This window comes from Gigantopelta aegis, chromosome 3 (genome assembly GCF_016097555.1).
Source record: "Gigantopelta aegis isolate Gae_Host chromosome 3, Gae_host_genome, whole genome shotgun sequence".
Lineage (NCBI taxonomy): Eukaryota > Metazoa > Mollusca > Gastropoda > Neomphalida > Peltospiridae > Gigantopelta > Gigantopelta aegis.
In genome coordinates this window covers 50,080,094-50,093,240 of record NC_054701.1, presented here as the reverse complement: position 1 = coordinate 50,093,240, position 13,147 = coordinate 50,080,094, and the positions used below count along the sequence as shown (strand labels likewise).

General features: G+C 31.9%; 1 protein-coding gene across 4 annotated transcripts in view; it reads left to right on the top strand.

Moving 5' to 3' along the window:
* LOC121368173 (synapsin-like) overlaps positions 1-13,147 on the top strand; it is a 127,055-nt gene that overhangs the window by 109,629 nt on the left and 4,279 nt on the right. For 2 of the 4 annotated variants that reach the window (XM_041492793.1, XM_041492791.1), the window contains exons 9-12: positions 3,827-3,969; positions 8,074-8,148; positions 8,889-8,991; positions 11,514-11,629. In XM_041492793.1, the coding sequence (XP_041348727.1) occupies positions 3,827-3,969; positions 8,074-8,148; positions 8,889-8,991; positions 11,514-11,629 (437 nt within the window). Of the gene's footprint in view, positions 1-1,905; positions 2,049-3,826; positions 3,970-8,073; positions 8,149-8,888; positions 8,992-11,513; positions 11,630-13,147 lie in introns of all 4 variants that reach the window. The other 2 variants (XM_041492795.1, XM_041492792.1) reach the window with 1 other exon arrangement.

The following is a 13,147-nucleotide window of genomic DNA, read 5'->3' as shown; positions in this document are numbered from 1 at the left end:
TTCACTATTAAAATTCAAAATATACTCGAGGCAAATACAAGCTGTAAATGACATACATTTAAATACATATAGTAAATAAAATGCCAGGAAATCCACAGCTTCAATTACATTATAAATACATGTATTGATTAACATGTACTAGAATGCATTCTCTGATGTGATTGTTTAAATTATATATAGAGAGGCTATTTATTTCGTGAGGGGTTTTCGAATACAATTTTTATGTTGTCAAGTGATGTGTGAAAACCATATTTTCACGAATTGTGAAGCAATGAGTGAAAACATGGTTTTCACACATCATATAAAAATTATAATTGGAAAACCCCCACCATGGAAGGGTCTATCTATTATATACATGTTTCCTAATTTTTGACAATATCTTTCGCTGTTTGTTAATTATATGCTACTGAAAATACATAACGTCTATAGATCTATTTGTTCCGGTAGAAATTTTTCTCAAAATTTACTTGACCATGGATTTTTAAAAAGAAATATGAATAAATATTACCACTATTTAATTATTAAATTAATCATTATTTAATAATACTGCTGTAAAAACATAACTGATAAAGTGATCGTCCAAAAAACAACAAAAAGAAAACTTGAATCAAATACGAAATTAAAATTTAACTTACACTCAATGACAGAATATTGTGTCACCATCGTTTGGCTTCATACTCAATCAGTTTCAAATATTTTACTCACATTTTGCATTGGTAATCATAAAAGTAAAAATGATGAAGCAACACTGACCTCAATAATCAGATCATAATAAATTATAAGGGGAGATAATTTAATCATGAACTTGTTCACAAAAATATAAATATAATTTCTATATTTTTCACTGTAATTAAAATATAGTGAAAATATGACTTTTCACCAAATATCAATTTTATTGTTTCTTTAGATCTGTATACATGTATTTCATAGCTATGTATTTTATTGTTTCTTTAGATCTGTATACATGTATTTCATAGCTATGTATATAATAAACGTTCTCATTATTATAGTTTAAAATATGATACCTGAGTTTGTTCCTGGTTGATTATGTAACATATTATTATTGTTTTAAAAGCTTACAGTCTGAAATAAAATAACACACCCTGATATTATTCTATATAACATAGTATTAATCAACTAGCCATAACATGTTGCAAACAGCCTACTTCATATACTGCAAGACACAACAAAATGCATGTACTGTTATAGTTATAACATCCTTTCTGAATACAAGACAAGACATAAAATTGTATTTTGCACACAAACATATACATTTTTATTTATTTGATCTCTAAAAAAAAATTGAGGTTAGCATTGTCTGAAATATTATTTCAAATACCCTAAACCTAATTCATAATTGTCAGTGGAAATTGATTGATAAATAATAAAACTGTCATTAAATGTTTTTTAACATTGGCCTGGTTATAGATTCTCAAATATGCATTGTATTGGCCCTTGATGACCAATACAATAACAAGGCCAATATGAAATCACCCATAATATCACATAATAATGCAAGTACAGTGAACCCTGTTTAAACCAGATCACACTGGGGTCCTAATATTTATCACTTTTAGACAGGTTCTGGTGTTTAAAGGGTCGCATTTTAGAAATTAAAAAATTTGAGAACATGAAACTTGTCCGGTTTTGACCGAGTTTCAATTTGTTCAGTCCGGTTTAGACAGGCATCCTTGTAAAAAACATTTGTTCATCATTCATTTATTACTAAAATATTTTATTGCTAGTATTATATTAAAATAGTCTTATGTTTTCTGAAACACTCTTAAAACTATATGACAACACTCATAATCATATTTAATTTTTCTACAACAAATCCTTATTCTCTATGAAAGTAAATTTCTACCAAGAAATAATTTGTGAGAAATATTTCTCCTGCACTCATAGATGAAGATAGACACAGCTCACAGTTTTCAAGATATTGCAAGCGTTGTTGCCATTACGCAATCTTACGCTACAACGGAGACTTTCATAGAGGGCAAATATGACATCCATATCCAGAAAATTGGAAACAATTACAAGGCCTACCTGTGAGTGAAGACCCCACGCTACCTATCACTTACATGTAGCTTCTTCTTCATCTCCGTCGAGTAAAGAATAACATCAGGTGTCCTTAAAGCAGAATTCACTGAAGACAATGACGGAACTCATTGTTTGTTAACTGATGATATTATATATATATATATATATATATATATATATGTATATGTAGCATAAGACATTTATGGTTTTTAGTACATCTTTAAGTAAATAAAGTTGGTGTACACTGTCGTTGCTTTTTATAATGTATGTATTTGCCAGAATAAAGAAATCTTATTTTTCTTTAAATGGAGAAGAAACATCTACAGATTTATAATAAAAATTACAAACTTACCAAGGAACAGTTAAATACATAAACAAAATTCTGAGGTAGGACAATCTCATTTACTGAAAAGTTGTTCATAATTTTAAATGTATATACAAAAATATTTGTTGAAAACAGAGGCAGAAAAAATCATTTGTACTAAGAAAAAGGAAACTAGAACTCTCTCGTTATGGATGCCTGGTGTTCTTTTTTACTTGACATTTGGATGTCTATTTTTTTAGCACCTTGTATCAGCCATGGATGTTTATGATAGAGAACAAAAACAGCTCATTTTGAATATACTCAATATATTTATGTAGTATGTCTTTCCCTTTTGAGTGAAACTAGGGCTGTCTAACATGTTGAGCAGCACATTTTAAACTACAGCAGTTTGGTGTTTAAGATAATATTTGTAACACTTTGCTTAGACAGTGAGAGGGAAAACCACCTACTTCCAAGAGGAATCTTTTATGTGCGCTTTCCTATTGACAGGACAGCATATACCAAGGCCTTTGATATACAAATTATAGCATACTGGTTGGGTTGGCAAAAAAAGTATCAATCGGTCCACAAAGCGAGAATGATCCTGTTAGCCATTGTAATTCAGGCCAGCACTCTAGAGTGAATTCATAATTAATGTAAACGTCTCTTTTTATTGTTACATCAGTGCTCAAAATTTATAGAACATTTATTGATGTTTTTTAATGTGTTTTTTATGATTATTACATACTGAATCTCTCAAATTATATTTTAAGGTCAATATTATTTTTAGCCTGTTTATATTCTTGACATAATGGCTGCCATTTAATAAACACACACTAATAAAGGACATAAATGGTCTAGGATAACGCCCACCACCCTCCACCCACCCCAACCTGACTACAGTAGTGTAATATAATTAAAATCTTAATCAGTATTTATATTTCTCTACGATCACAGGTGATTCATGTATGGATGAATAATTTTCCATTGACACATTTTCTGGGGGGTTTTGGGGGTGGGGTTTTTTGTGCTAAATAACACATAACGACAACAAATGCATGTATGCATGTCCACTGATTGAAAATACATGTCCATACTGGTATATACATGGAAATGATCTTCCGCTAATTGTCATTGATTAATGGATGGTTATTGATTAAAAAAACCTGGATCACAAATCATGACTTCATATTTGGATAAACCTAATCCATTTAAGAACAACCCACCCTACCCCTGTTTTGTTTTCCTTGTTTTTAGTATCCCAAGTTGACCCTTAATTGTTTTTGTTTGGTGGGGGTAAGAATTTTCTCATCTTGAGAGAGAATGGCCACCGATGTTGAAACTCTTTGGTTTCATCATCCTGCCTGAAATGAGCAATTTCTGTTCTGTATTTTACACATCCATGGCTTTCCTTGGTGTACTGCATGCTTGCGTGGTCTTTCTGTTTAGCTATCATTTTGACTTTTTCCGCTATACACGCAGGTTAGGATAGGCAGCCATTATGATTTTCAAGACATCGCGGGTGTTGTGGCGGTTAGTTCGAGCTACTCCACAACAGAACCGTACATTGATGCCAAATACGACGTTCACGTCCAGAAGATAGGGCCTAGTTACAAGGCATTCATGTAAGTCTCTGTTTCTGCCTAGCCCAGCCTCGTGTTTAGGTTCTCCATCACGTGCTAGGTGCTCCGTCACGTGCTATACTGCTTGCTTTATCACCTGGCAACCACTGCACTGCTGGCCCCAGCACAGAATAAAAGAGTTCAAAGCTTGACTGATTGCTTGCTCGTTTTTTCACATGCAGCCTTGTAACAGATCTTTTAAATAACACCAAATGACCTCAGTTAATCATAATTACACTTATGGATGGATACATTAAATATCTGAATGGTACAGACAATTACAGTTAAGACATTTCACATTTTAATACATGTATTATAAATATAGCATGCACTGGTATTTTCCTCATAATGATTTTTTTCTTCAATAAACAAAATATTTTATGCTAAACAGATGATTGGTATTCACAGATAGAAACATGAGCTTGTTTTCAGTCAGGCTTTTAACACGCAAAACTGCTTTTTTCAGTTTATTCCCCTTGCTTATGTCTTTTTGTTACGTGTTGTATGCAATTTTATTTTTTATCAGTTACTAGAAATATTCGTATTTGTTGTCATGGATTTCTACCTTCATGTCCAATGGTATTTTGTGAACGACAACTCTTTAGTTATGTTTTATGTGTTATATACGGTTATGAAACTTGAAACAAAGTGTGATTATTTTGTAACAGGTTCTGTAGGTGAGTCCAACTACATGTACTACCAATCAGTGGTAACAATCACATAATCACCAATAATCATGAAACAAAATTACACAGGAAAACTGTTTATTTCCAATAAATTAAAGGCATATTGTCACAGACCACTGACCTATTTAATGGTCTAACAAAGTATTACCTGAACAAAAATAATTTGATTTATCCCTGAATGTACTTTATTCAACCATCTTCAAAACCACCATACACCATTTATTAATGATATTTTGTAAAAAGTATTGAATTATGGCAATGGTCCATAATTCAAAAGCTAAAATTGCCCAGAGGGTTGACATGGATTTCACTCCATCATGGTTTAGTTAAGGTGATGGGATAGCAAGATTTGGTTTCCAACAATTAATATCATTTTTATTTATTATCCATTTTTAGAGAAATAAGGTCCTTAAATCTGTGACAGTATACCTTTAATGTGGATATATCCAGGGAAAGTTTGTCTGCCACAGACACAGTGATGTAGTTCTGCTCAAGCGTGATGTGTGATGTCATAGCATCAAGCAGACGTCATTTTGGTGGCACCTTTATGCTGGTCATCATGCTCTATAAAGTTCGAAAATATTAACAAATATAATGTCTGAAAGCATTATATTGAAGAGGTATGGATCTGTGACATTATTTTTCTTTCTTTTCTTACATATACACATGTTTATTTGTCCTTGGCATTAAACCAGAACTCATTCTGCATCATGGTCATCAGTGTGATTCACAGGTGATAACAAACTTTTTGTCTTCTTGATGCATGATGCAATAAAACAGAAGGAACATTTCTAAAATTACTTCTTTTCTTCAGTAACTTCCTCATTTAGTTTATCAAATTGCTGTAGAGTTATAGCATTGTACAGACTTTTATATCATGTTGTAAGTATGGGCCAAAACCAAGTTTAAATATGTCACATACAGAGTATAAAAAGACAAAAAAATCAGAAGAAATGTTTATGTTTGTATTAGGATTCTTAAATGTAAATTTTTTTATAGTTGTGTACACCTAGTGTAAATAAGGATATCTAAAGTTCAGGGAGATGGTATATGAAACTGCGTTGGTAAAAAAAAAAAAAAAGTAAAAATCAGGCATAACGTCTTCACAAATGTGTTTTTTACAATGACATCATATCAAGTGTCCATGTGGAAATATTTAATGTATAAAATCTAAATAATGTTACTATTAATTGTCATGTATTTATTATATTTTAATGATCAAATGATGTCTCACTATATTTTCAAATTACCCTGAATACTACCATTAACCTTTTTGCACTCTTGACTCTTTTAAAAATGGAGACATCTCTGATGATTATTACATGTTCAAAATTCCAGTTGTCAAATATATCTTTGACAAAATATGTCTGACATTATACTCTTATGGTCACAGACTAGCAAAAAATACAGAAATATATATGTCTGTTGTTATATTTCCTTATCTGTATCGTTTTTTGCAGACATGGTTACATTTTACACATTATAAGTCTATTCATTTAATTTTACATGCAATTTAGCTGGCCATGTTGTTAGAACCTTTAAAGTGTCATCAGGCAAGGGAGAAGTTATTTCAAACTGCAATAGGTTAATGCATTTGTTTTCTTTGTAAGTAACTGTGTGAAACAGGTTAGTTACAAAACTAGTGTGTTTTAGATCATATAAAATATATGTCTATAGTTTCTGATTAAATATAATTATGTGTAATAATTTTACTACCAGTATTTATTTATTTTTACATAGTAATTATGATATTCTAATTAATTTTATAATTTCAGAGATTTATATGACATTTAACAAGCCAAGTTTTAAATATAACATTTTACAATCTTTGCTTATTATGTACATTAAAAAAATATCTAAACATTTAAATTATATTAACTTCATGATTTTCAAATCTTATGACTAAATGTTATAAATACACATATAGTAAATTTTTTAATAACTGATATAACTGAGAAACATGTCACAACATTTTTGCATTCTAATTGGATTAATGGTAAGTTTAATCAGGTGGTGATTATTTGCACAGTTATTTGGTTTTAGTGATGTTTGGGTTATTATTATTATTTTTTTAAATCAAAATCACTGTACAGTATTTATTTATTATTTATGTCTTTACAACATAATATTTTTATGACTGATGGATTTTTCTCTATAGATCATTTACCAATGTCTAATACGTGTATGCAATCTGACACTTGAGGTAAAATTTACGAAGCCTGTTTTTAATCATTGTAAATGTGTAAGACATAAACAGACTTTGTAAATTCGGCCCTTTGTGCTTTTAAATATTTTGTATAAAAGTAATGTCTCTGTTTAAAACCACAAGTTTAAAATCTCAACGTTTCGTCAACTAAATGTTGACATCGTCAGGAGAAAACTTTTAAATATTTAAAAACACCAAGTGTCGTTTACAGGTTTTGAACCTACTGCACCAATTCGCATGGCATTTGACAGATCAGTTTGTGGTTATAAATCAGTAGCTAACACTAGAAAAATGTGTTTGACCAAGCAGTCTGTTTAAACCAGAGACCTGGGAAATGTAAGTCATCCATATAATCGGTCAGCCTGTCTGTAGCAATGACTGGTCTGCTGTTGAACTCGATTTTTAAATCTCATTATCTTAGCCAGCATCTCGTGGAGTAATCTGTCAAACCAATGTTTATTTTATCTACGGCTAACAATCTTCTGCTCTGGCTAAATCTACATATTTTGTCAGTCTACATTTTAAGCTAAAGTTAATTTGCAGTAGAGGCTAGAGCTGGGAGGTATACCGTCGGTATCAGTATCAATTCAATACCGATTTACTGTACCAAGCAAATCTCAAAATACCGAAATTTTGGTATTGATAAATGTTTCCTGCCATTTAGTAAAGCACTAGCAATATATCTAATGACTGCAAAATAGCTGAAAAGAAGAGAGATGAGAGGCTTGAGTATGGAATTTAATTTTATTTAGATGAAATTAGCAGGCAAGACTTAACTCGGGCATGCATTTAAACCCGAGTATACCAAAAATACTGCTCGATATTGGTATCAGTATTGTATCAAAACCGAATACCGTACCGATACCGAGGTAAAATCACCCCCAAAATACTGATACTGAACTTGAAATTTCAATACTGCCCAGCTCTTCTTTTCAGCAATCATTTTGCTGTCCAGCCTCTAATCCTGGTTACTTTATATATAGATTGGTTTCCTTGATGTCTGTTAAACATTATGAGCAACCAGTCTACATTCTGTGGATATTACAAGCGTAAAACTACTCAGCTGTTTGAATATAGTATTTTAATTATTTACTGGTGATTTATTATTTTGTTAATTTTGATTAATGTTTGAAAATTAGCAATCAGGAACGTTGTTTTGGTGCCACTAGCATGTCTACTCATTATTCATTGGATGTTATTGACTTGTTTGTCCAGGAGAAAATCTATTTCTGGTAACTGGAAGGCCAACACAGGATCAGCAATGCTGGAGCAAATTGGAATGAATGAAAGGTAAATGTACGGTGCCAAATTAGATGCCATCCTTTTGTAACACAAAAATTATTTCAGAAACAATAGTAGTAAACAATACGACTAGAACTGAAAATTCAAACTCTTATTTTCTGTTCTAGTAGTATTTGCTTATTATCTTGTTTTTAAACATCCTTTAGTTTCCGTCTTGTGCAAGTATACATGTAGTTGTGTATAATATTTATGTTAACAGTTGTATTGTTCAGGTTATTCATGAAGTAATGAATATAAACACTTTTGTTGCTAGAATGAATGAATGAATGTTTAACAACACCCCAGCACATAAAAATCGGTTGCTCGAAATATTGATATCTAAATACAGTAGAAGTAGGTTTTTTCTTCGCGAATAAGCACCTTAGTACATATTCGCGAAGAAAAACCCCTACTTTTACAGCATCTAAATTAATTTGTCAGTTATTCATTTAGTTTACACATCGTGAACAAGCACCTTAGAACATGTTCGCGATGTGTAAATTAAATGAACAACTCACAAATTAATTTAGATGCTGGGTTTAAAACTCAATGCAATCTCCTACCCAGAGAGGTTTTGCAGCTCAGTGGGTGGTGGGTGGTGGGTGGGTGGGGGTATAAACCTGTTAGACTGACCTCTCTCTCACTAAGGTGTATCTTAGACATAAATACTTAGTGATGATGTGTGCACTAGACCTTGAATTCTGATTGAATATTGGCATGAAAATAAAGTCAAATAAATGTTCTTCTAGATTTAAACTGTGGGTGGATGAATGCTGTCAGATGTTTGGTGGCTTGGACATAGTGGCAGTGGAAGCAATACAAGGCAAAGATGGAAAAGAATATATTATCGAGGTTTGTTTCTTTATCATTTTAGTATTTCAGGGGATTTTTCCAAAAAAAACTTGAATGAAAATTGTTGTCAAGTTTCTTGCTCTAGTATCATTGATTTCTTAAAGTGTGAATTAAAATATAATACACAGTTACTTGATGAACGAAAATCATAGAATATTAAACCTTAACATTTAGCAAAGACTAGATCAATAACATATTAAGCCCATGACAGTTTGATGAAGTTGGCTGATTTATGATGATTGACATGTTATATTTAATTATTTTATAACCTAGTGTCATGTTGCATGATTTATAATTGCTAATTCTAGTTTTAATTAAGGATTGTCTGTGTATTTCTTTTACGTTCATCGGGTATGAAAAAAAAAAAATCTTTTTTTGTTCATACCCAGATGAACATAAAAGAAATAACAGAAAATACTTATAATTAAATTTAAATCATACTTGCTAATAACAATACTGAAACTTCATATTTCAGTTTGAATAATTTTTGGTCTATAAACAATAACACTCAATAAGACAACTTGCCCCAATAAAATGACTTTCCCTGACGACATTATTTTTACATTCATTGAAAAATTAACAAACTCCCGTTACTACGTCTGGACCAATAGGATGACATTATGTTGTAATGAAAATTTAATTATTTAATTACTGAAATACATGATCATGAAATCGATGTTTTAACTACTTTGTTTGAAATGTGTAAATGTGTGTTAAACAAATTTTCTCCTGTGATAACTGATTGGTTATAACAATATCTATTTCTGCAAATCAAACACAGCGGTTTTTGGATTGATCAACAGGCTGATGCCTATATTAATTAAGACCTCTCTACATTTAACGCATACTCATATTTAGTAGATCAAGATGCTGGAAACAAAAGTAAAAACAATATTTCCACTGTGGACATTGAGAAGGATAGACAGAAAGACAGAAAAGTAAAGCCGAGGAACAAAGAAGGAAAGATGAGCAATGAATGGTTAATTGTTGTGGAAATTAGACACCATTAAACGAGCTTGCATTTCGTATCATAATTATGTTCCGAGTGAAATAATTTTCAGTTATCATGAGCTTTAGTGAGTGATGATGAAAAGTATTTCACGAGGGACATAAACATGATACGAAATGGTAGCGAGTTTAATATCCTATTTATTACCCATAATCGATCTTAATTTATATCTCTCAACTCGTTTGGTTGAAGTTCCTGTAAGGTCGTCATGTACTAATCGATGATGTCATCGTGTGACGTCAAAGTGTTATGTTCCACTTGGTGTTCTAGTGGGATATATCAGGGCTTCTAGATTGTGGTAGCCTTACTCCCATGGCTAGTATTCAATGTCGGGCTAGTAAATAACTACTATTGCTGTGCCCGACGGCTAGTGAATTTAGTTTTTGTCAAATATTGCAGTTAAGTCTATTTTGTAAATATGAATATCCTGCCCCCACCCAAGTCTCCAATGTTAGTGTTTTTAAGCTCTATCTCCCTCTTTAGGCGACATGTCTTATTATTTCTATTATTTAGTAAAATTGTATTAACTTAAAGTAAAGAAGGGCTAGTGGATTTTTAATCGTGGCTAGTAAATGTTTTTAAATCACTGATCCCATGGCTAGTGAATTTTTAATCGTGGCTAGTAAATGTTTTTAAATCACTGATCCCATGGCTAGTGAATTTTTAATCGTGGCTAGTAAATGTTTTTAAATCACTGATCCCATGGCTAGTGAATTTTTAATCGTGGCTAGTAAATGTTTTTAAATCACTGATCCCGTGGCTAGTGAATTTTTAATCGTGGCTAGTAAATGTTTTTAAATCACTGATCCCGTGGCTAGTGAATTTTTAATCGTGGCTAGTAAATGTTTTTAAATCACTGATCCCGTGGCTAGTGAATTTTTAATCGTGGCTAGTAAATGTTTTTAAATCACTGATCCCGTGGCTAGTGAATTTTTAATCGTGGCTAGTAAATGTTTTTAAATCACTGATCCCGTGGCTAGTGAATTTTTAATCGTGGCTAGTAAATGTTTTTAAATCACTGATCCCGTGGCTAGTGAATTTGATAAACATTCTAGAAGCTCTGGATTTATTATATAACATTTAGTGAAATATCTTAAAATATCAGTGAAATAAAAGTGTTATCAGTCACTCAGTGATGATAACACATTTTAGAGTGAAAATTTCACTATTTCACTCTAAAATGTGTTATCGTCACTGTAGAAAGTGTTATCTTCACTGTAAGAAAGCCGGAACTATTTTGCTTCCGGCGTTTTAAAAATAAAGGTAAATTGCCAAAAGTTATATAATAAATAGAAAATTTCATGTTTTTTGTCAAATATGATTTATATCTCATCTTGTGAAGTTTGCGATCATATCACAGTCGTCACGCAAGCGTGACTCATGAGATATGATTGCAAACTTCACTCAATGAGATATAAATTATATTTGACAAAAAACATGAAATATCTATGTATCACTTTGATATTTACTAAGATATTTTTAGCCATATGGGTTATTTGTTGTGTGTTGACAGATTAACGGCTCAGCGATGACATTGCTGGGGGAGGCGCAGGAGGAGGACAGACGACACATTGCAGAACTGGTGCTCGCCAAGATGGAGGTCTACTGTAGACCGGGGGCTAACCTTCAGTAAGAGTTTTTGTTGGGGAGGGGGGTTTGCGACCATTAAAATTTACTACTCATTTGCTAGGGATGTACGAAATATGTCATGATTAACAATTTGTGCACATCTTAAATTTGTGCAACACATGATCAATAAGACCAGCACCTTTTTTCATGCTATGGAATTTACTACAAGTTATTTATTTCTTAGCTGATTGTTTTTTAAATTGGACACAAAAATAGTATTTTATTGTTATTTCCAAAATACTTTTCTTCTAATTTCAAACAAAACTGAATTATTTACAAAAAACTTTTTTGTAGGAGGATGAGACGGACTATATATATGTCATCCTTCAAACACAATAAATATAATTGCTTTTCTTGACATAAGTTTTTCAAAATATCTCTAGAGTAGTTTAATATATTTATAGGTGTATTTAAAACAAACAAAAATATTAATCACAGATTTCCTGTTACACTTAACCTATCTCTTTTCAATGTTGGTCAGTGGGCCCATTGGGCTATTTCTCGTTCCAGCCAGTGCACCACGACTGGTATATCAAAGGCTGTGGTATATGCTATCCTGTCTGTGGGATGGTGTATATAAAAGATCCCTTGCTACTAATGGAAAAATGTAGTTGGTTTCCTCTCTAAGACTATACATAAAAATTAACTAATGTTTGACATCCAATAGCCAACGAGTAATAATAAATCAATGTGCTCTAGTGGTGTCGTTCAACAAAACAAAACAAACTGTCCAATGTTCAGCAATTTAATGGTGTTAAACTAATTTTCCTGCACTTTGTTTTCCCCACCGGTCCTTGCATGGATACATAAGGTTAAGTGTAAATTTTATTAACATTCATGTAACCTTTAATGAAAGTTAGACTAACATTCTTTTTAGGACTTGAATTACCAAAGATGCTTTTCATTAGAACTATTCTCTACTACCAGTACCGTAAAGTGGAAATTGAAACAGACTGAATGAAGTAGAATGATGTGGAGTGAAAGGAAACATTTCAAAATTTTACTTGCATAATTCAGTGGAAAATGTTGAATACAATATACATTTTTGATGACTCAGGTTAATTTTTTGACAGTTGGTGCATGTTAAACTAAATCTCTTTCAAATCCTGCATGAGTTGTTGGCAGGATAGTCTGTCCCACAGGGAACACCTTTTTTCATGAATTTACTACAAGTTATTTATTTCTTAGCCGATTGTTTTCTACATTGGATATAAAAATAGTATTTTTGTGTTATTTCCAAAATATTCTTTACTCTTCTTCTTATAACAAAACTGAAATTATTTACAAAAAACATTTTTGTAGAAGGATGGGATGAACTATAGTTTGTCATTGTGATATATTAGTGACCAACTTTCTAAAAAATAACTCGTTCCAGCCAGTGCACCATGACTGGTATATCAAAGGCCGTGGTATGCACTACCCTGTCTGTGGGATGGTGCATATAAAAGATCCCTTGCTGCTAATCGAAAAGAGTAGCCCATGAAGTGGCGACAGTGGGTTTCCTCTCTCAATATCTGT